The sequence below is a fragment of the Sciurus carolinensis genome, chromosome 5, assembly GCF_902686445.1.
Source record: "Sciurus carolinensis chromosome 5, mSciCar1.2, whole genome shotgun sequence".
Lineage (NCBI taxonomy): Eukaryota > Metazoa > Chordata > Mammalia > Rodentia > Sciuridae > Sciurus > Sciurus carolinensis.
Window position 1 is genome coordinate 167146629 of NC_062217.1, and position 23136 is coordinate 167169764.

The 23136-nt window shown below is 48.7% G+C and overlaps 1 protein-coding gene across 10 annotated transcripts in view; it reads right to left on the reverse strand.

Annotated features, from left to right (window-relative positions):
• The window catches only part of Fgfr2 (fibroblast growth factor receptor 2), a 98978-nt gene that overhangs the window by 12130 nt on the left and 63712 nt on the right, over window positions 1-23136 (reverse strand). For 4 of the 10 annotated variants that reach the window (XM_047552135.1, XM_047552133.1, XM_047552127.1 and 1 more), the window contains 6 exons: window positions 22503-22650; window positions 18935-19137; window positions 10448-10599; window positions 7502-7623; window positions 6017-6127; window positions 4337-4527 (listed from right to left, as the gene is read on the reverse strand). In XM_047552135.1, the coding sequence (XP_047408091.1) occupies window positions 4337-4527; window positions 6017-6127; window positions 7502-7623; window positions 10448-10599; window positions 18935-19137; window positions 22503-22650 (927 nt within the window). Of the gene's footprint in view, window positions 1-4336; window positions 4528-6016; window positions 6128-7501; window positions 7624-10447; window positions 10600-18934; window positions 19138-21169; window positions 21315-22502; window positions 22651-23136 lie in introns of all 10 variants that reach the window. The other 6 variants (XM_047552136.1, XM_047552134.1, XM_047552129.1 and 3 more) reach the window with 3 other exon arrangements.

Consider the following 23136-nt stretch of genomic DNA (forward strand, 5'->3'; position numbering starts at 1 on the left):
TGGGTAGAGGAGCAGAGGACTTAGCTCCAGGACCAGCACGTTACTCTGGGGGCCTATAGTTCTCACCCCATAAATAAGGACAGTGATTCTGCCACGCTCGGGCTCAAAGCTTTGCTGTCACTTCCTAACAGTCCTCGGCATCCTTACTTATAAAACTGGGATCTTAGTCCCACCTATTGCAAAGTCGTGCTGAGGGTTACGTAGGATCCTGTAGGCAGGTGCTTGCCACCATATGCCTGGCCAACCACGCTCTGGAAAGGCAGTAATGGTAACGATGCGGCTACTCCCATCCCAACGCCCACCACGAGGGATTCACCGCCCACTGTCATCCTAAAATGTTCTCTCACATTTTGCAAAGTTCATTTGACTCCTAGTTCTTGTTCCCCCCTACTGAGCAACTCCAAACCAAGAAGGGACACAGGTGCACACGGATAGGGTGGTGTGGGGCTCCCACTGGCTTTGCCGGCCAGACCCAACTTGGGTGCTTCTCTCCTCATTCTGAGCACTGATTCCAAGTCTTCGGTTCAACCCAGAGAGTCCTTCAGTGTGTCCTAACTCTCTGGGGCGAGGAGTGTCCACGCTAGACAAGACCGTGCACAGGTCACCTCTCCCCCTTCCTGAAGTCCTCCTTCGGGGCCTCTGCTTCCCTCCTAAACTTCAGCCAGGGCGGGCTCAGCCTCCACTGTCTCCTGCTTTTCACCATCTTGGGATTTGAGAATTTTCCCAGGGTTCCACCTCAGGCTTCCTGGCTTCCTTTTCTAGGTTTCCCCCTGGGTAACTGGTTCACAGCCACAGCTTGAAAGCACCTTTCTCCTCAGCTTTCCAACTGCCTGCCCAGTCCACGGATCTGCATCTGCATGTTTGACACCTTGCTCTGAATGGCTCTCAGATACATGAGCTCTGAATTTTCCACCAAAATCCATTCCCTGCCCTGCCTCCCAATTCCCAAGCCTTCCTTACCTTGGAAAGCTGTACCACATCCAGTTTCTCAAGCTGGAAATCAGGAGCCATTGCTGGCCACCCCTCTCCCTGTACCCAGTCAAGTCATTATCTGTTTTTGTCAGCTTTTTTTTTTTTGCTGCTGTGACTAAAGGACCCAACCAGCACAATGGTAGAGGACAAGTTTAAGGGTTCAGTTTCAGAGGTCTCAGTTCATAAGCAGCTGGCTCCACTCCTCGGGGCTCAAGGTGAAGCAAGACATAATGGTATCATCGGGAAGCAGAGAGTGAGGACTCCACTCACCAGATATAAATACATATCCCAAAGCCACACCTCCAATTCCCACCTCCTCAGCCACAGCTTACCACTTCAGCTACCACTCAGTAATCCCATTAGGGAATAATTCACTGATTAAGACTCTCACAACTCAATCATTTCTCCTCTGAACCTTCCTGCATTGTCTCACATGTGAGCTTTTGGGGGACACCTCACATCCAAACCATAACACTATCCTGACAGCAAAATAAGACTGAAATCACACTCGCAACTTCTTTCAACGTCTTAGAATCCAATAAGCCCTAGCCCAAACCTACCAGCAACTTCCACAGGGACTTGGTGCTTTCCATCTGCCATGCAGGCAGTACGAAGAGCCATCTGAAAAGCACACACCTGGCCCTGTTACTCTTCCTTAATGGTTTCTGACTGCACCAAGGGCCAAGTCTAGGTCCCTGCATGGGGCCCTAAGGTCCTGAATGAATGGGGCCTTATCATACTGTTCACATATCAGTTTTTTACATACTAATTTTGATTCCCACATTAACTGGCAATCTCTTCTCTGATCACTCATGGCTCTTGCTATAAGAGGTCACAGGCTAATCTGGTTTGGAGTGGCAACTGAAGTAGTAGGGTGTGGCTGGAGGAGGTGGGAATTGGGGTGTGGCTTTGGGTATATATCTGTATCTGGCCAGTGGAGTCTCTCTCTGCTTCCTGATGGTGTGAGCTGCTTCCTCTGCCACGCTCTTCCACCATGATGTCCCACCTTACCGGAAGCCCAAGGAATGGAGCTGGCCTTCTATGAACTAAGACCTGTGAAACCATGAACCCTCAAATAAACTTCTCTTCCTCTAGAGCTGTGCTGGTTGGGTCGTTTAGTCACAGTGTGAACAAGCTGACTAAAACAAGGGCTATGTCCATTCTGACCTAGGGCAGGAGGCATCCCGGGAGCCCTTCGGAGTTGAAGGACTGAGCTGCGGCCAGTCCTCCTGCCATTTTATATTACTAGCAGCATCCTTTTGGGTCCAAAAATGCCCTTCCCATCTCCCCCCGAGGGAGAGCTAGGAGTGAACAGGCCCAGGAGTCACCAGGCTGCCTCCAGGTAGACTGCCCTCCCTGTGTTCTACCTGAAAAGCTGCAAAAATTTCAGAGAAAGTGAAAGAGTGCAATGGCTACCCACGGTCACCAAACTGGCTTATTATGCTTTCCTATGTGCTGTTTCTCTTTATGTTCAGCCTACACACACACAAACGCACATGTGTGCACGCGCGCGCGCACACACACACACACACAATATTTTTATGGCTCAGCTCCTTAAAAGCTGTAGATATCACTAACACTTCACATCTAAATTCTTCAGCATTTATAGGGTGAATGAACATCCCTAATCCAAAAATCCAAAATCCAAAACATTTTGAGTACTGACATGTCACAGCTGAAAAATTCCACGCCATAGAACTCCATTTTATGCACAAAATTAATAAAAATGTTGTATAATTATACCTTCAGGCTGTGTATATACGTATTCTGTGTTTAGAGTTGGGTCTTATCCTCAAGATACCAGTAGGTGAATGGAAATATTCCAAACTCTGAAGAAACTCCCAAGTCTCAGACACTTACTTTGATTACAAGCCACTCAATCTGTCTCCTCCACCTTAGCACAGTAACCCTGTGGCCCCTCCAAATTCGACTTTGACATAGTAACGTGAACCACGACATAGGACATGCTCAAGTTTTAATTGTGCACAGTGTCCCGGGTAAAAGCTGGCCCTGCCTCCCAACCCAAAGGAACCAGGCCACACTTCACATGTGGCTGCCGTCTCTCTCACCTCCTTTACTCTGGAATGATCTCCCTGGCACTTTTTTGTCTCTTGATATTGACATTTTGAAGCAATGTCTTGTCAAATGCCGGCATCCTGGATCTGTTTCCTGATGCCTAAGACATTCTGACTGGCAAACTCCCCTGCTTACATGCACATGCAAAATCATAAAACTCAACACTATTTTAATTAGTTTCCTAGAACCTATATCCTGGGAGATTTCACAGGGGCCGGGGGTGGATTTTTTTTTTTTTTTTTTTGAGCTCTAGATTCTCTGGAAAATTTTTTTAAAAACTTAAAATATTTTTAAAAACAAAACAAAATAACAACAAAAACAAACAAAGAAGGCAGAATCTGTGGTAGCCCTGGGCTACGTTCCCACAGGACAGAGAACGGGGCTGTAGCATGGCTGTACCTCAAGTCCACCTCACTCATCAAACTCGCGAGGTCCCTGTGGGGATCCAGGTTTGTGACTGTCCAAGCAGCCCAGGCCCCCAGGTGACAGAAGTCCACACACCCATCAGACCTCAGCTTTCTGGGGACCCAGGAAATGTCTGAGGCTACACCACACTTCCCAGCGAAGAGGAATGGAGCCCATGTGGCTGAGGAGGGGTCTCTGCACCCCTCCCTGAGTGTGGGCTGAGGAAGGGTATCTCAGGTTCCCCAAAATGCCCCCAAGCACATCTGGGTACCTGCTTAACTGCTTCCAGAATAACTCACATGTTTCAAGTTCCTTCGTAAGTGGCATGTTTGGAATGCCAGCGATTTACCTCAGGGGACCTGGCCCACTTTGACCACAGAGGGTCACTCACCCAAGAAGCCAAAAAGAACTCGGACCTCCAGGATTCTGTTTCTAAAATACCCTTTCACTTGATCTTTATTCTTGGAATACTTAAGGCTATAGGAACTCAAAATCCTAAACATGGCACCAAAAGTCTATGTCCCCAAACTCAGTAACTACCAAACAAATGAAGCCCAAACAAAATAAACCAAAAACAATCCCACATCCGAATGACAGGGAACGCCCCTGAGCGAGTCACTCGCCGGACAGCGTCAAACCCAGCTTGTCTCAGAGCAGAGACGTCTTTCCTGCCCCTCTCTGCAGCGTCGTCCTGAGTTTATGAGGCTGCTTTGCTCTTCAGAGTTCGTTAAACTCGAATGCGCATAACGCCATAAATATTTTCCAGGCGGTACGAGACATGCAAGGGCTTGATCTAGGGAATGAGCACATCCCAACCGCCGGGCTCCTTCAAAGGCACTTGGAACTGGCGTTCCCCCAGCCAAAAAGAATGTGAAGGACTCACTTTTTGGGAAGCCAAGTACTCCATGCCTCTGGCCAGTTGGTAGGTGCACGACACCAAGTCCTTGAAGGTCATCTGCTCCTCGGGCACGCGGTTAATGTCATAGGAATATTCCATGCCGGGGGGCCTGCGGGCTCGAAGGTACTCCCGGAGGTTGCCTTTCGAAGCGTACTCAACTATGACATAGAGCGGCCCTGTTGACAGAGAGGACACGCTTCCTGAGGCAGTGGGCCAGGACCTGCCCTGGGGCCACTCAGCAAAGGGTCTTTGGTTGCTGCACCGCCACGTTGCTGTCTGTGGTTCCTACAGTGCTGGGATGAGGGCACACTGGGTAAGGGCTCGACCACTGAGCCGCACAGCCAAGCCGGTTTTTTCCCCCTTAAGTTTTTACATGCAGAAAAGCAGACATTAAAATAGAACACCTGTGTTCTTAGCTCTTCCAAATAAGAATCAATATTTGGTCATGACATCTTCAAAAGGCTTCAAGAAATGACACAAAGAAGTGGTGTGCCCTCCCTGTCACCACCCTCTTGGAAAGCAGCGGCTCTCCTAAATCTGCTCCTCCACTACTTCCTTCCAGTTCATCTTGGCTACCCTACCTGCATCTAGTATTGATAATATATGTATTATTTTTAGTTACAGAAACAAGGAATAAAGAGAGCTTTGCTACATTTTCACTGATACATTATCCTTGTGGAGGATACATTTCACAGATACATTATTCTTTTCTTTTTCTTTTTTTTTTTTTTTTGCCTACTTTTGGATATATTACTCTGTACAGCCCAGGCCAATCATTCTTTTTCACAGTGACACCCTGCTCTGTCCCACACACTACACTTCATCTGTTCCTCTGTATTTGTGGGCATTTAGGTTGCTTCCCGGTCTCCACCATAACAGAGCAGGCAAGGAACATGGCTGTGTGTCCTTCCTCCTACAGACTGTCATAATTTCCCATGGCACACCACAGCCTGCAGGCCAAAGCTTGCCCACTGTCTGTCTGGGTCATTGGCTTCCATTGGCAACAACCAGGTCCATGCATTTCTGCACTCGGGTGGCTCACCCAGGACAGTAGCGAAGAGTGGTTTCTTCAACAGAGACCACAGGGTCCACAAGACTCTAAAATACCTACAAGTGTCCTTTACAGAAAGAGGTTGCCAGTTCCCAAGAAGACCTGAAGGAAAGTTACCAAGACAAACGGGCATTTCAAGTTTATTGATCCGACTGTCACATTGGCTCCCAAAGTGCCAGCAGCCAGGGAATCCCTCTGCTGGGGGAGAGGCACTCCTTCATGCTGCCCCCCTCTTTCCTCCAGAGCGCCTCCTGAGAGCCCACCATCTGTGGCCCACAGCGGGATGGGGTTCCTCGACCCCTACTCTAAGGAATTACTTCTCCACCAAACACAGGGTCTCATCTTCACACAAAAACATAAGGAGGTGGCCTTTTCCCCAAACGCCTCCAGGTCATGACCTCGAGACAGTGGGTCCTGACACCCACCTCTCCCCAGCTCCCAGGTGCAGCACAGAGCCCCCTTCATGTCCAGGGCTGGGGACACCTTACGAATGGTATTTCAACTTTAAACATGCACATGAGGGGGCCCCAGAGCAGGGTCCAGAAGCTCAGCAGCTTCTAGAAGGAGGCCAACTCCCGTCCATGGCTGGGAGGACAGGCGCATTCCCTACTCACCGTCCTGCGTGCAAGCTCCAAGAAGGTTGATGATGTTTTTGTGCTTCCCCATCATCTTCATCATCTCCATCTCCGACACCAGGTCAGACAGGTCCTTCTCTGTGGCATCATCTATGAACATCAGGTGAACCACCAATCAGACATTTCCTCTGACTCGAGGGCTGTCGCGGTTGGTGGCCAAACTCTTGATTGAAACTGAGTAACAGAACCAGGAAGGACTTTCCTAATCATCTCCCTCATTTAATCAGGGGAGTGCCCTGTTCCCAGCCGAAGGGTTCTTCGGGGGTCACTGGAGAAGAGAATCAGAACGCGGGCCTGCGAGGCTAAGGCCGAGTCTTCTGGCGCGGACCTCACAAGCGTGAGCGTGCTTCCCTCTACTGTGAGCAGTCCCATCCTCTGCCACATCTAAGGAATCTTAGAAAACACATCAAACTTCATGGTACCCAAAAGCAACTCCGAGGACAGCAGAAGAAAACACTGTGGGAACATTTGGAATCACTACGGATTTTCTCCAGAGCAAGAATTCCTAACCCAACCCCAGTGGCCCTTGAGACACCCAAAGCTGGCTCAGGAGGCTCCCCACAACTGTGCAGTAAGCGTGCACGTGCACGCGGACTCTTGAGTGGGCCGATGGCCATGGCTCCAATTGGCTACTCAGAGCGGCTCCAGTTCCCATCTTAAAAAAAACCTCAAGCAAGAACAGCACATCCCGCACCCCAAGGACAGACCTCTCTGCCTGGAAACCACAGAAACACTTGGCCTTGGACCTCCTTTCTGAGATCTCTACGATAGGGTGTATAATGTGACCGTCCCCTATAACCCTTCTCATAAAAGAACTCCTGGGGAGCTAAGTTAATGGTCAGACGTTCCTCAGCTCCCATGCAGCAGCCGCAGAGGGTTGGTGCACGCTTTGGACTCCCAGGAGCGCGACCGGGTTGGTGCTCACATCTTGGCTGCTGTTCCCACGTCCTGGGCTCTGCACCAGCCCCAATCCTGTTAGTTCCTTGGTAGCTTCTAAGTGGCTCCCCAAGACCGGACTCATTCCTGTGCCTCTCCCTATGAAGGAAGAGGTGTTCTCCTCCCTGAGCCTCTAGCTCCCTCTTAAAATGCCAAGTTCTTTGTCTGTAAGCTCAAGTGCGAGTCCTGAAGCCAGTGGGCCAAGCCCTGTATCAAGCCATCAATGAGGAGTGGATTCTTTCTGAGCCCATAAAAATACAGAGGGGGTGAAGAATCCCAGGCACCTGCAGAAAGCCCAGGAACAACCCAACCTGGGCAGCTACCACTGACTAACAGAAGCAGGCTTTTCTTTCTTTGTAAGTACACATGGCTCAAGATAAATAGTCTGTCCAAGATGCTGATTTATCCTGAAAACCCCTCAACCTCTAGGTCAACTATGTGCTCTCTGACCCCTGCCATGACAGAGTTCACATGCCACAAAGGGGACATTCTTGATAAGACCCTCCGCGCCCCGCGCCCCCCACTCACCTTTCAACATCTTCACTGCCACGGTGACCGCCTCCTTGGGCTTGTCTTTGTCGATTCCCACTGCTTCAGCCATGACCACTTGCCCAAAGCAACCTTCCCCCAGGGGTTTGCCCAACGTCAGCCTAAACGTGTAAATAGGGGATTAGCGCACGGCATCTGGTGGAGAGGCGCAGTGAGGGAAATTCCAGAACTAAATATAACAATCTTTCAGCAGCTTGCAAAAGCATGGCGCATTTATCATATGGAACTAATGAGACTTAGGGTCCACACGCGCTGGGGTATTTTCTTAGTGAAGTTTCAGAGAATGTCAATTACGGGTGGAACAGCGATTAAGTTTCACGTTTGTGTTCTCCATTTCTTTTCTTTATGGAAGGAAGGCACCCTTGCTAGGGAAGTGGTCGGTGTGCCCCCTCCCCCACCACCACCAAGGGCCAACAACGAGGTGCTTCAGATCTTGAGCCAATTAAACATTTGTAATTTTGAATGTCCCAGAGAACAACGTTAAGGCTGTTCTTATTTTTTGTCCCCGTAAAGTGGCAGCTGTAACAATCACTATTATTCAAATACCAGTAGATTTTATGGTCACATTCCTTGCCAAGTTACAGGATCTGAATCTTAAATGTGTTTCAAGAAATCTTTAATTTATCAATAAAGGAAGAAGAACATCCTAGAAAATGGGGAGCATACTTTTCTGATGTAGGTTTGGAGATCCTTATGACTACCTGAAATTAACAAGGAAGAAACTGTAGCACAAGACTCACAAAGTACAATTCTAAGCCCAGCAGCTCTGTGCCCACTACAAGAATAGCCATACACTGCCCTTGGGCAGTGCCGAAACTAGCAGGACGCAGAGTCTTTGGAATACTTCTGGATATGGTTTCTTAAGCATAACAGCAAAATACTGAGCTGCCATCAGTAAACAGTATTTACGGTAAGTACACAATGGTTTGCAAAAGTTCAGGAAAAAAAAAAAAAAAAAAAAAAAAAAAAAAAAAAAAGAAACCAAACCTGAGGGCAGCGTATGCTATACTGAGGTCATCCTGTTTCCATCCAGAACTAAAATTAAATTTAACATCTTGGCAGAAAATAAACATTTGCATTGGAAAAATGGCTAATTTATGTCCTTCTGCCCCGCTACTACAAGCATAACAATCCTCTCTTTGTACAAATTCTGCCTCCGATCTAATAAACTGCTTCTAAATAGCCTTCATTCATTGGAAATCGGCTCCACCTACATTTGTGCTAAATGCTGTTTGGAAATGCGCAGCACTCAGATTTTCCACACTCGGGGTACCCCCGGGTGGGAGCTAACAGTGCAGCACACACAGACGCCCACTGTTGACCACGGTGTCACAGGTGGCAAAAGCTACAGACCTAACCTGAGGCTGCAAAGTTCCTCACACATGAGCACAACTCCCCTGCTCAGTCCTATATACAGAGGAATGTGTGCAAGAACTCACTTATTTATATAATCACACACAGCCAGGGGCTGGCAGGGTTCACGAGAAACACCCTTTCCTCTCTCCACACTCTGCAGGTAAAGAAACTGTTCTTTGTGTTTCCTCTGTGCCTCACCAGTGCCTGTCCAACAGCCATGCCTGAATGAATGGTGTTTTCCCTACAGTGTACACAAACTGCAAATTACTTCCATTAATACTCTAATTGAATCATACCTGGACAATTACTCGGTACGAGCTTATGATACATGCTCGTATCTCTAAATTGGCTGTTGGAAAAAGTAAGCAATGTGAAATTGTATATAACTCAAAATCACCAGTGACACATACACTTCCTCTCCCTTCCAAAGAGAGCTTGCCATAGGATCTCCAGAAAAGCTGGTCTTTTGGGTTTCCAAATCTGTACATGTACATGAGAGAAGTGTACGTTAAATGTGTCTCTGATACACTCTCAGATACTGCAAATGTTAAGACAAACAGGGAAATTGTTCGTTCATAAGCAGGTCAAGAGAACATTCCAATTGATCTGATACAGAAATAGAATCAGTATTTGCACCCTCCACCACTCTCGAGCTTAGTACAAGGACCCTGAGTGAGCACCAGTCTTCCAGGGAGCTCTGCTTCAGAAGACGGGGCTGGGAGTGGGGGTCTCCACGAGCAGCCTGCGATCGGCCCCCCTGGCTCTATGCCTGCTACCATCATCTCACTGAGGGTTTTCAAGGTTACCAAGACATGAATGGAAATGAAAGGGACTCCCCAGGCCAAGAACTGGGCTCAGTCCTGGGAGGTGTGCAGCATGACCCTCATTTTATAAGAGTCGACTGGCAGAGCCAGGGTTCGAATTCAGCCCAACAGAACCCAAAGTACATGGGCTTGTTCAAGTGACACTAAGAGACACAGGCTCCCACAAGGCCTTCAGAGCTACGAAGCCCAATGGCAACCTTTTATTATTGCAACACCTGTATACCACCCCATGAAGACAATACTGTGGACCACAGAAGTCAAGTATTAGCTTTTCCACCCCAAATTACACTGATAACCATTAAAAACAGCAGCACTGGGTGAAGATTCTAAAGGCAATTTACACTCTAATTTCTCCCAAAGAAATAAACCTGAGAACAATCATTTTCCAGTAACCAGAAGGTGGAATGTCAGGTCTGTTTTACAGACTGGATCCTTCCACTTTTATTCCATTTGACTGGTTTTGAATTGCCTAGAAATTAAAAAAAAATAACCAGATGCCATCTTGTTTGGGACAAGACAGAACTTTGTAGCTCTGATTTAAATAAGCTATTTTGTTTAAAAAAAAAAAAAAAAATCCATTCTTTTGTTTTCCAGGAGCTGTTACCTGGAAAGACAATCTCACTCCTGTTGACATCATCAGAGCAAGACCTTTGCGGTTCAAGACCATAAAATCCAAAGTGTTCATCCTATATTCCCATTTCCATCCAAGTTTCCATTCCGGGCTGTGCCTGCCAGAGGTACTCACTTGTCTCTGGGGAACTCCCATTTTGGGTCCTCTGGCAGCTCGTACTCAGAGACCCCGGCCAGCATCGGGGTGTCGGCCGCTGAGGACAGACGTGTCGTTATCCTCACCAGCGGGGTATTGGAGTTCATGGATGAGCTGGACTCTGCAGAAACCTGGATACAAAATGCAAAGACAGATGTAATCCTGGCTCTACCTGGGAGGGCTGGAAAGTGGCTGGAACCCAGCCAGAGTATCGATTCTTAGAAAGAAAGCGGGTGGAGGCTCAAGAAATCCACGAACCACAACGAAAGCCACTGGACTTCGATCCCTCTGTCCCCCGACTACGCAGCACTTGGATCAGGTTTTCAAAACAAAATATGCACCTAATTCTGATTGAATTATTGAGTCTCCTTTCTATCCTAATTAAGATGGCCACTGCAGGCCCCGCAGGCAGACCTCAGGGGCTTAACCGGACCCCCTCAGTCATCAAACTGCTCCTCCTGCTTCTCACAGACCAACGCTGGGCTCATGACAACTTGTAGGAAATGAATTTTTCCATTTTTCCTCCGTCTCTGGGAATGTAAAGCAGAAAATCTCAAAGAAAAAGCTCTAGGACCTGAATGGGGAAGATGTTCCAGGCCTTACTCAAGGCAACCCCAGACCCAGGCACTGGGCCATTTGGTTGCTCCCCAGTCCTTTGGGAAACTTGTTGATCCCCAAGTTATTCGATGAGAATGAGCTGCCTCTGGTCAGCTTCAGCTTCAGAAGCCAGCATGCTGACAAGGCAGAGGATCCAGGGAAGGACACCTTCATTCAGTCACTGGGGAGCAGGCAGGGCTCTTTGCTCCTGCACCCCGATCCTTTTCATTATGCGTTTGATATGGTAACTATTTCTTAAATACATCACCCTCCTTGGCTGGTGTCTGTAAAGGAAGACCCATGCAGAGCCCGCCTGAAGGCCACCTCTGGGTATGACTATACAATCCCTGCTGGTCACTGGCTGTTGGAACACTACCTTACCCTACACCAGGGTCAAGACTCTGGCCCTAGAGGCAGAACGTGAGGTTAAACGTGAGCCGCCCAAGCAGCCCTCTGGGCCCCTGGCTTCTGTCTCCTGGGAGGGTTGACAGAATGCCCAGCTACACTTACAAACACCTGTCGGTCGAGCTGGCAACAACTGAGTCCAGAAGAACAAATTAGGTTGGGAGGAACATGGCAGATCTTGGACCCTTCTCCCAGGGAACCAGAGGGCCTACACTCCCCGCCCTCACCTACTCAGGAAGCCTCCAGACTACCCTTAAGGCAGGTTAGAAACTCAAGAAGATGCTTAAGAATGAATAGGGGGGTTAACTGAGAAATCAAATTGTTTTCAGTATAAAAATCAAGAAGCAGGCCAAGGCTTAACACAGAATTTTGATTATCTTGTAAAATGTACACGAGTTCATTTCTGACAGACAGGGGGGAAGTTATTGCTCAAGTTTACTATGCACGTATTCTGAGTTATGGTTTATTCATTGTGCTGTATCAAAACCTAAAATTTTGTAGGTGAAAGCCTCACACCCAAGCGTCCAAAGGCAGAACAAGCAGGAAAAGATGAAAGAGAAAATGTATGAGCTCCTGTAAAATCCACTCCCGCAGCCCACCAAGGACACCGTCCAGCAGGGGCCCTTCCTGGGCACAGCCGGCAATGACTTCCAAAAGTCCCACCAGAGTTCACGTGGCATCCCACCTGGCTGTGGTGGGCTGACCTCATCGGCGGGATACATCAGAGAGCAGGAGTTTTCAGAGACTATCAAGTTTCCACTGACCACACCTGAGCTTCATCCGCAAAGAAGGGGCTCAGGAAGACTCAGGAATGGGAGTGGCCAAGGATGCTTCTCCAATCTTTCCTTCCACCCAATTCATTCTGCGTCATGGCTGCGTGCTGTGCTTGCAAAAGCTACAAAAGGTACCTGGTGTTTTCATAAAATAAAAGGATCTTCTGAAAAGTTCTTCCACATGAACCAGCAAAAATCACCACTTGTTGAAGTAGACGTTTGTGCTTGAAGATCACAGGCAAGAAGTTCCAGCCAAACTAGTAAAAGTCGGCCTAGCAATGAGACAAGACAGGCCCCAAATGGCAAGGGTCCAGCAGATTCTGCAGCCAGGACACTCTGCAGGACCACCAGCGTAGACCCCCACCAGGGCACACCAGAGTTCCCAGAACTGCACTGTTGGGGTGCACTGTGTGCCGCCATCGATGGAGGACGGGAAGCGATTGGGAAATCACTGGCAGCCGAGTGCAGATGACGTCAATGTCCAAAAAGCATGTGTGGCTTCTATGCCTCGTCCCCGAAAATCACGGTTCTGAGGAAGGCTCAGGGGATAGGATGTGGGGAAAGCAGCCATCCCATGGAGGGTGAGCATGAAAGCGTTCAACACAGCTCTGGAGGGTCTCTAAGAGATGTAGTCACCGAGGAGGAGAGAACAGCAGTGGAGGAGAGGGTAGACATAGGCCTTACTTCAGAACTTTCTAGACGGTTTGGGTTTTATTACCATGTATGTGAATTTCTTCTATGTTTTAGAAGAAGCACTTTCTCTAACAAATACAGCAAACGCCATCTCTAAAAACGAGAAATGGCAAGACTGTCACTTGTGTTGCTCTCTTTGGCTGTGAGGTCCGCGTGGTGGCCCTCTGCACTGCTGGGTGTGGGCACCCCATTGACTGTCCATGGTCACTCCTGCCTCAGGCAGGTCACATCCCCCACCACTCAGGGTCCTCATGGCAGCTGCAACAAGCGCTAGTTCCGTGAGCTTCGGGAAGCCACGAGACCTTCCCAGCCCGAGGTTCCTCACTCGTTACACAGGAGGCAGGCCCAGCCCCACCTCACAGCGACCAGGGGGCTGGAATGAGCTCCGGTCCTCCGCGAGAGCTCAGTTATATTTGCTCCCAACCCCACTGCATTTTTCCTCGGCGCCTTGAACATCAGTTGTGTCCAGATCCCAGTGAGTACAGATGGCGCCTCTTGTGGACCACCCGGAGCCCCGGGTTGTTGTGGGTGTCAGATATCATTAACTGCAGGAAGGCAACCGGCTGACGGGAGGGCTGCCTGCAGAACAGGATATGACCTAATGGGCACATCTGAGATGGGACACAAGGCCTCTGCTCCCAACCAGGTGGGACAGGGCTCCAGCAAGCAAGATATGAAGAATCCAGGAGTCAGGGGGAGTCCCAGGGTAGGAGAGGGACAGCTAAGAGTAACACAGTCCTAGTGGTAAGCAGGACAGTGAACTCTAACATCCAATCTGACACCAACTGCCTCACGGTGGACCTCTGACTCAAAAGGAGCCTGTGTCCCCTAACTGTGGCAAAACTTCACACCTACGTGCACCTTTGCCCAAACACAGCATCTCCACAGGTTGTAACGTGAGAGCTGTTAAAACAGGGAAGCTAGACCTGTCATCCCAGCAGCTCAGGAGGCTGAGGCAGGAGGATCGCAGGTTCCAAGCCAGCCTCGGCAATTTAGCAAAGCTCTAAGCAACTCAGCGGGTCTCTGCCTTGAAATTTAAAAACAGAAGGGGCGGGGGTGTGGCTCAGTGGTTAAGTGACCCTGGGTTCAATCCCTGGTACCAAAACAAAATGGAAAAGCTATAATAAATAATAGAAATGGAAAACGTTTGCAGACTATGTGGTTCTCTTGAAAATACAAAACCATGTTTACTTATGGGAATTCTGTCGAGATGAAGTGTAGAGATTCAGATTAAATGTACAAATCTGGAAAATACTTTTGTTGTAAAAACACAACGGGGAAGAAGGGAAGAAAAGGCCTAAGTATACGAGAGCACTGAGTTTGATGGCTCTGTCTACAGAGGTGTATCTTAATTTTACCTCCACACATTTTTACTATGCTTTTAAAACCCCCTCCGGGACCGTAAAGCACAACTGGCTTTCTCCTCGCTCCCTCTCCTCCGGCAGCAAGCCTCCTGGAGGGCTTGGCGCAACCCGCCAGGCGGGTCCCCAGGGACGCCCTGCTTCAGGGGCTGCCGGCCTTGGAATCGGGGACCCTGGGCCCCCACGGAAGCCCTCCTTCCTCAACACTATTAGATCATCACTTTTTTTTCCCCCCTTTTCCACAAAATCATAATGTCCCATTACATATTCTTCAATTCCTACCTAAAAACTTGAATTCTGAAGTTTTCTTTCCAATTAATTAAAAAAAATTTTAAAAATGCCCCATTGTGGGTGAGGAGCAAGTGACTGATAAACAATAAATGCTAACACTCCTGACCTGCTTTCCCACCCAGACCTTGCAGGCTTTTTTTTTCAAGCATGTATTTCCAAAGGTTCCAATTCAGCTTCCTTACTTTCCAGAATCTCCCTTTACCACGTGCCATAAATCAAGCTTTACACTAAATGTGCTTTTCTGTAAATTTCCACATACATATGGGAGATTAAGCAACGAAGTGGGGTTGGGTTTTCTCCCCTCCGTTTAAAGGGCCACCATGAAGGCGCTCTCTCTTTATACCAGATAAAACCGAACGCCTTGAGGGGCCTGCGGACAGGAGGGCGGGCAGGAGGGTGCTCTCTGCGTCTGCTCCTGAGGACACCCAGCCCTGGGCCGCAGCTGCCCACGAGCCCGCCCCCTTCAGCTGTGGCCAGCTTCCCAACCAGAGAGGCCTGGGGGACAGCGCTTCTGCCCCAAGCCTTGCCCACCACAACCTGTGGACAGACATGCTGCCGCTGGCTCAAACCCGGGGGTCTGCATGAAGCTCCAGGGGTTCCTTAGGTTGGCTTCTTCCCCTCCATGACAGAAGCTGGGTCCTTAGGCAGGGAGGCTGGTCAGACACCGAGTTTCCCCGTTAACGAGCCTCCGCCTCCCCCAGACTCTTGAGCAACCTGCGGGGCAGTGACGCACTGGCCGGGCAGCCAGTCCTGCTAAGAAGGTCCTGTCAGCCCGAGTCCAGGCCAGAGCTCAGCCAGGCCACGTGTCCTTCAGAGGCTGAGAGATGAGCACTGCCAAGCAGGGACAGGGGCGGGCTGGGGGCCCGCAGAAAGGGCAGGTCCCACCGAGCCGTCCACAACCACGCTCGCTACCAAAGGCTTTCTGACGAGGTTTCGTGAGGCCACTGGACGGCCCTCCCTGCAGGGGACATTCATGGTGTCCAGCTGAAGCACAGCTCCCTTCTGCGGTTTGGTATAACCCGGTGACCACTAATGCAGGGTCCCCAGAACTGGCTCCCGGGTCGCCCACTGCTCTCCTGCACCTTCGCCTCCCTCCCAGCCGCAAAGCTAGCATTAGAGAGACACCGCGATGTTTTCTCTGGTCTTCACTCCACCCGAATTTGGCTGACAGGGTGAAACTGAACTCTGAGAAAACGTCCCCCGCAGCCTGCACCCCGCCTCCCAGCCTCCTGTCAGCTGCTGGGGCAGAGGGACACAGTGTGAGCTGCACAGGACACTTGAATCTCCAGCCTGCCCTACGGATGCTTCTGGCTCCAGAGAAAGGAGCTGACGAACTCCTTTCAGCACACCCAGCTTGTTCCCTGCGCCCCCCCACCGCCACCCCCCACGTGACTTGGGAGCATCACAGGGAGCCAGGCCCTCCCTTCAGCTCATGGGTGTGCAGAGGCTGCTTCTCCATGGCCCCTGGTCGTCCCAAAGGGCCACAGGAGAGCCAGCGGGCTAACCAAGAAGCCCCTCTCTGGGTGGGCGGCTGCTGGTCCCTCTGACGTGCCGAGTGCTCAGGGAACAGCAGCAGGTGAGCAGGGCCAGCACGGTGTCCGAGCCCTGACCCTGAATGGGGAGTGAGTCCCCACCCAGGGGCAATGCCACGCGCCACCTGCCTTTCCCAAAGCATCAAGGCCCATAAAAGGTCTCGAAAATTCATAGTTAACGGAAAGTGATCGCAAAGAATTCCTTCTTGAATACTGGGAAAAGCTCTTTTTGCTTCAAAAAAAATAACATAAATGTCTGTCTTACAACCAGTAAGTCCAGTGCAGATTAGTAAATGTCAAGACAAATCACTTACAACAGGATCAAAACATCAACTTTTCTCCTTCTGAAAGGAGGACAGTGGCGGATGGAGCGCGTGGAGAGAGCCCGTGTGCATTCGTGTTGGGCCAGGAAGATGCCGAGTGTGACCTGTGTCACACAGGAGGCTGAGCCAACACAGGATGCCAGTGGCCTCCTAAGCGCCTGGGGCCAGGGTCCTGGGACAGCTGACGACAGGCTCACCTGTCACCTGGTGAAGACACATTAGCATCCCTTGGGGCCTTTGTGCGGCTCCTCCTTCCAGCATGTTCCAACAACCCTCTCTTACCCAGACACTGGACAGGCCTCTCCCTCTCCACCAAAGGGGCCATTATTGCTCACTGACAGGGGTTCTTGATAAACAACAAATAATGCACCCATTTTACATATACGAAGAGCCGGGGTGTGCTGACACTCCCCAAATAACTCCCAGAGACGTTTCTCCACTCATTTCTCTTATGCTACTTGCCCCTATCCTACACAAGGCAATCACACTTCAAAGAACAGCCCCCAAATAACCATGAGCCTCCTGTGGAGCCTGGGTTGGACCAAGCACCAGGTGAATGACAACTGGGAGGACGGAGGGAAGAAAGCAGGAGGGACCCTGGTCCCCCTGGGCTTGCACAGTGAGCGAGGGGACTTAGGTGGTGGTGGACGATGGCCGGGGGGAGGGAAAACACAGTGACCACCGTGTGTGGAGGGGATTTAAGGGCATCTTCCTCTTTCATATGAAGTAAAAAGAACACCATTGTAATACTGCAAAAAAGAAATGATGACATAATTACAGGACAATAGTCTAGTTACACCAAATTACAGGGTTCTCCTCCTTCCCTATTAGAAAAAATTAATAGCGATGGGAACACTACTCCCTTTTTTCAACTCCCTGTGCCAGATCCCAAATATGGATGCTTTAAGAGCAGCCCAAAGGTGACTGTACGGAGGAAGGGTGGGGCAAAGTCGCCATGTGGCCTGAAGCCACAGCACTATCCTGCCAGGTAAGAGTCATCTTAGGACTGGACTCTCCCAGAAACGGGTCAGGCAACTGGCCCTGGCCCACTACTGCTTCTCTGGCCCCACAAATGACAGTGCTGTCACTCAAAATAACAACAGCATTCTTGGTGGTAGAAATGACCCAAAGGTCCCCCTTCCCCCAGGATCTTGGCACAACTTGATCATCTGCCCGTAATTGACACACACGCAGGTTCTATCCTCAGCCTCCTCGAAGCCAGACCTGCTGGGGAAATGGTCTCAGAGAAGTTAGCAAGGACCCACTCAGCCAGGAGTCTGGAGCTGGTGGAGGTCAGCCCATCCATACCAAAACTGTTGCTGATCAACGGGTCCTTAACACTTCCCAAAGACTTGGCTACCTAAGTCCCAGGACAGGCAGGGGTGGGCAGGAACCCAGAGTGTCCCAAAGCACTTTTAAGAATCATCTGGGACTTATTTAAAACGCAGATTCCTGGTTATATTCAAGATCTGCTGAACAAGAATTGGGCCTGGGACTAAGGAATCTGCGATTTTAGCAAGCACCTCATAAATTCTACTAAAATTTACACTGAAGCAGGGCCATTGAACTGGCTGTGGAACTTGCTACTTAAAAAAAAAAAAAAAAAAGAAAAGAAAGAAAACCACTGTATCAGAATCGAGTTCCAAATACTTTCCTAAAGACTTCACATTCATATTTACTCTCCCCTGTTCCTTCACAGCATTTTCTGACCCTTGGCTTAGGGAACAGTGGAGACCCTATCTTGCCCCATCTCCCAAAGCCAAAATCAACCGATCAAGAGCAAGTATAAGAAAAGCAGCCACCAAAGAGCAAAGTTAAGGTTTTGAAAGCAATCCTTTCCCAGTCCGTGGAAAAACATCCTACCACCAAGCTCATGGCCACACCTGGGACCTACTAATAAAAGTAAGATACATGCGTTCAATGCTATTGGAAGAGTCAGAGGAATTCAGCCAAAATTCATTTTGGAAATAAGTCACTGGCCAATCTAAAACAAACAGTAGTTCAGGTACATCTCTGACCCCCAGGGTTCAGATCTTGACTTAAATCAAAGAGGACCAGGGTTTCTTTTCTCCTAGAGGTATAAGCTCATTCAATATCCATGCCTACCTCATAAAACAAAAAACAAAAAAAATGAGAGCACAGGACACTAATGTGACCTATGATTTGAAGAGATGGCTATACTTGGAGTCTCATTAAACACACAGATGGAGTCACCTCCAGAGTTTTTTCCAGTCCTCCTGAGTAGCTGACTCTCTCGTTACTGTCCTTTCTTGCCCTTGGAACTAGACTTCATTCACCAACTCCTGCAAAGCACTGCGACTTGACTCTCCAAGCTCCAAACGCTCATCTGAGCCCACCAGGCAGCACGAAGGAACCACTGCTGGCACACTGAAGACCACAGAAGGAGGAGGCATCAAGCAGAGGCAAAGCTCCAAGGGCTGGCCGGGTGGTCAGGGAGAAGTAAGGTTCTTTAAACTCTTTATCTACTTTCTGTTACCTGTCTCCGCAGGGGGATGCGCTTGGTCAGCTTGTGCACAGCGGGTTGGCTGCTGAAGTCTGGCTTCTTGGTGGTGGTCTTCATTCGGCAGAGGATGACTGTCACCACCATACAGGCGATGAGGAAGACCCCTACGCAGTAAATGGCTATCTCCAGGTAATCTGGGGAAGCCGTGATCTCCTTCTCTCTTACGGGAGCTGGATTGCAGGTCACAGAGGAGGAACAGAGAAGCAGGCCGCAGAGTTAGGGCAGGGCAGGGATGAGTCACAGCATAACTAAAGGAATCAAGGGCAATGGCCGTTCTCCAAGTAAGGGGGGCTTTCCAGTAACTCCAGGCTGCAGGATGACAGGGGCCCCACTGCCAAGTGCCTCTGGCCTGCGCCTCTCCCAAATGCAAATGACCATGGGTTCCTCACTTTACCACCAGGGATCAGGAGGTCACTGTCTCCAGTCTCAGTGGGCGTCTGCCATCAGTGAGTGGCTGACACCAAGTTACAATGGGCAGGCTACAAGCCATACTCTGTTGGTCATTTGGGCAGAGCTGGACCACTGATTGTACCCATGACAACAGGGCCATCTTTCATGGTGGCCTCTGAAGGCAAACCAAATTTAAAATTCCTAAAAATGAACACACCCCTTTTTTCCTAAGGAGACTGTGATGGTGCTTTATGTCACCGGGGTGGGCTCTTCCAGAGCAAGGCCCCACAAGCTCATTTTCCCCAGATGAACACAGCACTGAGGGAGAAGAGTGTTCAGTTAGGAGGCTGGCCCCAAAAATGTTTGGACAGTTTCTTTAATACAGTCCCACATGTTATTTAATTAAACCAATGCATTCTTCATACAGACAATCCTGATAAAAAATCCTTATACACATAATACACAAAGTTTGTAATACTCCTTAATAACCATTAAGAGTTTTGTATATCTGGTTATACTGATATATATCTGGTTATACTGATATGTCACTTAAGAAAAACGGCACTACATGTTGAGTACATATGTAATGAATTTAGCACATTTTTATATCAGATAATGTTTGCCCCCTTCTTAGTTTTCAATGATCAATCTGTAAGCAGTGTATTTCCAACACAATATATATATATATATTTATCCCCCCCAAAACTGCATTCTTAGTTAATGGGCTAGTATTATCAGGCAAACTGGTTAAGAAGTGCCAGGTAGGCACCTGCAGAATGCAGTACTGCAAGTTAAAGCAAGCTCAACAGGAGAGGCATCTCATCATTTCAAAGCAAATATTCATAAGCAGATTCACAACAAAAGGAAAAACGGATGCAATGGTATTAAAGCTTATACATTTTAATCAGAAAAATATACTTGCAAGATAGTCAAAACTCTCAGCAGCACAGCACAAAATGAAATGATCAATTTATTTTTACTAGATATAAAACAAGCATGCAGGTAGGCACTGTACTCTAAAAACAAGGAATTAATAACTGGAGTGGAACATCATGAGCTAGCAAACCACAGTCTATGCAGTTTCACAAAGGAAATGACAGCAGCAGATGTAACAGAGAACAGTGTTTGTAAAGAAAGACTGACTAGGACAGAGATGTTGGTTAGACTTAGCAGCAATGTTTAGCAACAGGGCTTCACTGATGTTTATTTCTTTGCAGGGCAGAAATAACATCAAGCCCAAGATGGCAAAAGCATGCTCTGTAAGAAAGGCCAACTGAGTCCATTCTATTGCAACATGCAGCAAGCCACCGATTCCCAAGGTAGGTAACACACTGCTTCTGCACACCTACATTCCAGGGTGCTCCCCCCAAGCACCCCAATGGACATCCACCTGCTCACATCTCATTGGAAACACAAGGTGGGACAAGAGGGAGGAAAAGCCACATATGGAATTTCAATAGGATGGAATTTGCAATGAGAAAAAAATTACTTTGGATTTTATAAAGTAATTTCAACTTCTTATGAGAAAGGGGGATGGGCTAATTTATACATTGGCTCAATGACTCACTAAAAATATAAGATCCCTTTGGGTTTTAAGGGTGAAATTTTACTTGATCATAAATGTGAGTGTGGGATCTCCTTGTAAGTGAATTTCCAAGGCAACTTTCTTATCCCTGGGGGATCATTTTGCATATTTTTTAAATCTTTATGCAAGGATAAAAGGGGCCATTTCTGAGAACAGAAGCTGTGTTAATTTTATAGCAATCAACCAAGAAAAGGGAAAAACCCACGGAGAGAAAGAGCAGTATATACCTGGCAGAACTGTCAACCATGCAGAGTGAAAGGATATCCCAATAGAATTACCCGCCAAGCACGTATATTCCCCAGCATCCTCAAAAGTTACATTCCGAATATAGAGAACCTCAATCTCTTTGTCCGTGGTGTTAACACCGGCAGCCTAGAAAACAAAGGAAGCGAGAAAAAGGCTAGACGACAGGAATGACTGGAGGGAGCCACGGAACCACGAGGCCTCCACCGGCGGCTCCAGGAGATGCTGGCCACCGCGAGATTCCAACTGCAGCCATCCACAAAGCCCACAACCGAGACCCTGAGCGACACCGGCCAGCTCACCTCCGCAGGCCCGTCACCACACCGGCTTCACCACCTAGACATGCATGCAATCAAACGCATGGAAAAATCAACCCACAGAGGTCCGTTCTCTTGGTCTTTGCTTTGCTTTGGATTGAGGGATGGTTTTCCAAAGGCACGGTGCCCAAAAGACTAATTGAGCTTCTGGTCTTACTGGCTGCAGATTCCCAGCTTGGGAAAAGGATGGTTCTCTCTACATGGCTGTGTCATAAAGCAAAGCACTGTAAATGAGCCCAGGTAGACACCTCTCATGTCCCCATGGCCCTGTAGGAACCAACCAGGGTGGGAAGGTTGTGATGGTTACCAGATCCTTAATTTCGTTTTTGCAAAACCATCTGGCATTACAAAGCATTGAAAAAGAAAAATGGAAGAAAGCACAATCTCGAGAAGAGAAAAACTGTTTTGGTTTTTCTCCTTTTGTAATAAAACACATTTGCACGTGAGTCATGACAAATTAAGACAGTCGACCTTCCCGCCTTCAACAGCATCCCGTAGTATGTTCACTAGGTAAGATGCACTATCCTCGAACTTGGGATAGGATCAACTATGGAGCTTGGAATTTGTCCAAGAGACTTTCTTGGACAAATAATATCATGCCAATATTTCTCTAAAAATCTGGGGTAGAAGGACAAATGTTTCTGCTGATATTCGAATGGTTCAAATTCAACAGTTGTGGAAGTTTGTGGGTTTAAAAGGGTGCTAACGTGCAGCCTGGACAAGATAAACCAGAAGGGACGACTTAAAAACCGGGTAGGGGCCAAGGGCACTCTTCAGAAGAAATGACAGCAAGCACCTTGAACATCGTGGGCATTTTTCCATGGCTGCTGGCACCGGGCCAGCCGCATCACCAAAGAAAGATTATTATGAATATACCAAGGCCACAGGGGTTATCCTAGAAGCTGCCTGCAGGCTCCCAAAGCACCAAGTCTTTTCAGCTTCTATATCCAGCTCTCTTTTTTTAAAAAAAAAACGAAGACAAAAACAAAAACATTGTTACCTTGCTGTTTTGGCAGGACAGTGAGCCAGGCAGACTGGTTGGCCTGCCCTATATAATTGGAGACCTTACATATATATTCCCCAGCGTCCGCCTCAGTCACATTGAACAGAGCCAGCACTTCTGCATTGGAACTATTTATCCCCGAGTGCTAGAACAGACATAGGAGAACAATATAACGGCCAACCACGAAGGACTGGGCGCTGTCTAGGGTCCCACCACCAACACACCACAAGGACACAACCTCCACTACGTTTAAAGAGCTGTGAGTTGAGGATAAATGAAAAAGGTCCAGCGATGGACATAGCCTGAGGTGACGGAGAGGGAGAGGGTGGGACTGACGGCGGGTGGAATGGGGAGCGGCTGCCCAGGCTGCTCGTCCTTCTCCAGCGTTTTGGCTCCTGGGTATTGGGAGCTGGAGAGATCTGGTGGTTGAGTCGTTCACCATCTACGGTTCTTTTTAAGGACATTCTCTATGGGCAACTCAACCGGAGAGACGCGGTTGGCAGTGGGCAGTGGGCTAAGGGTTAACTTGGCCGCCAAGTGCTACTACCATCCTGGAGAGCAGGCTGGGTCAAAAAACTAGAGAGGCTGATGCTATGGAAATGGAGGCTTGCAAAACACCAGACAAGGAACC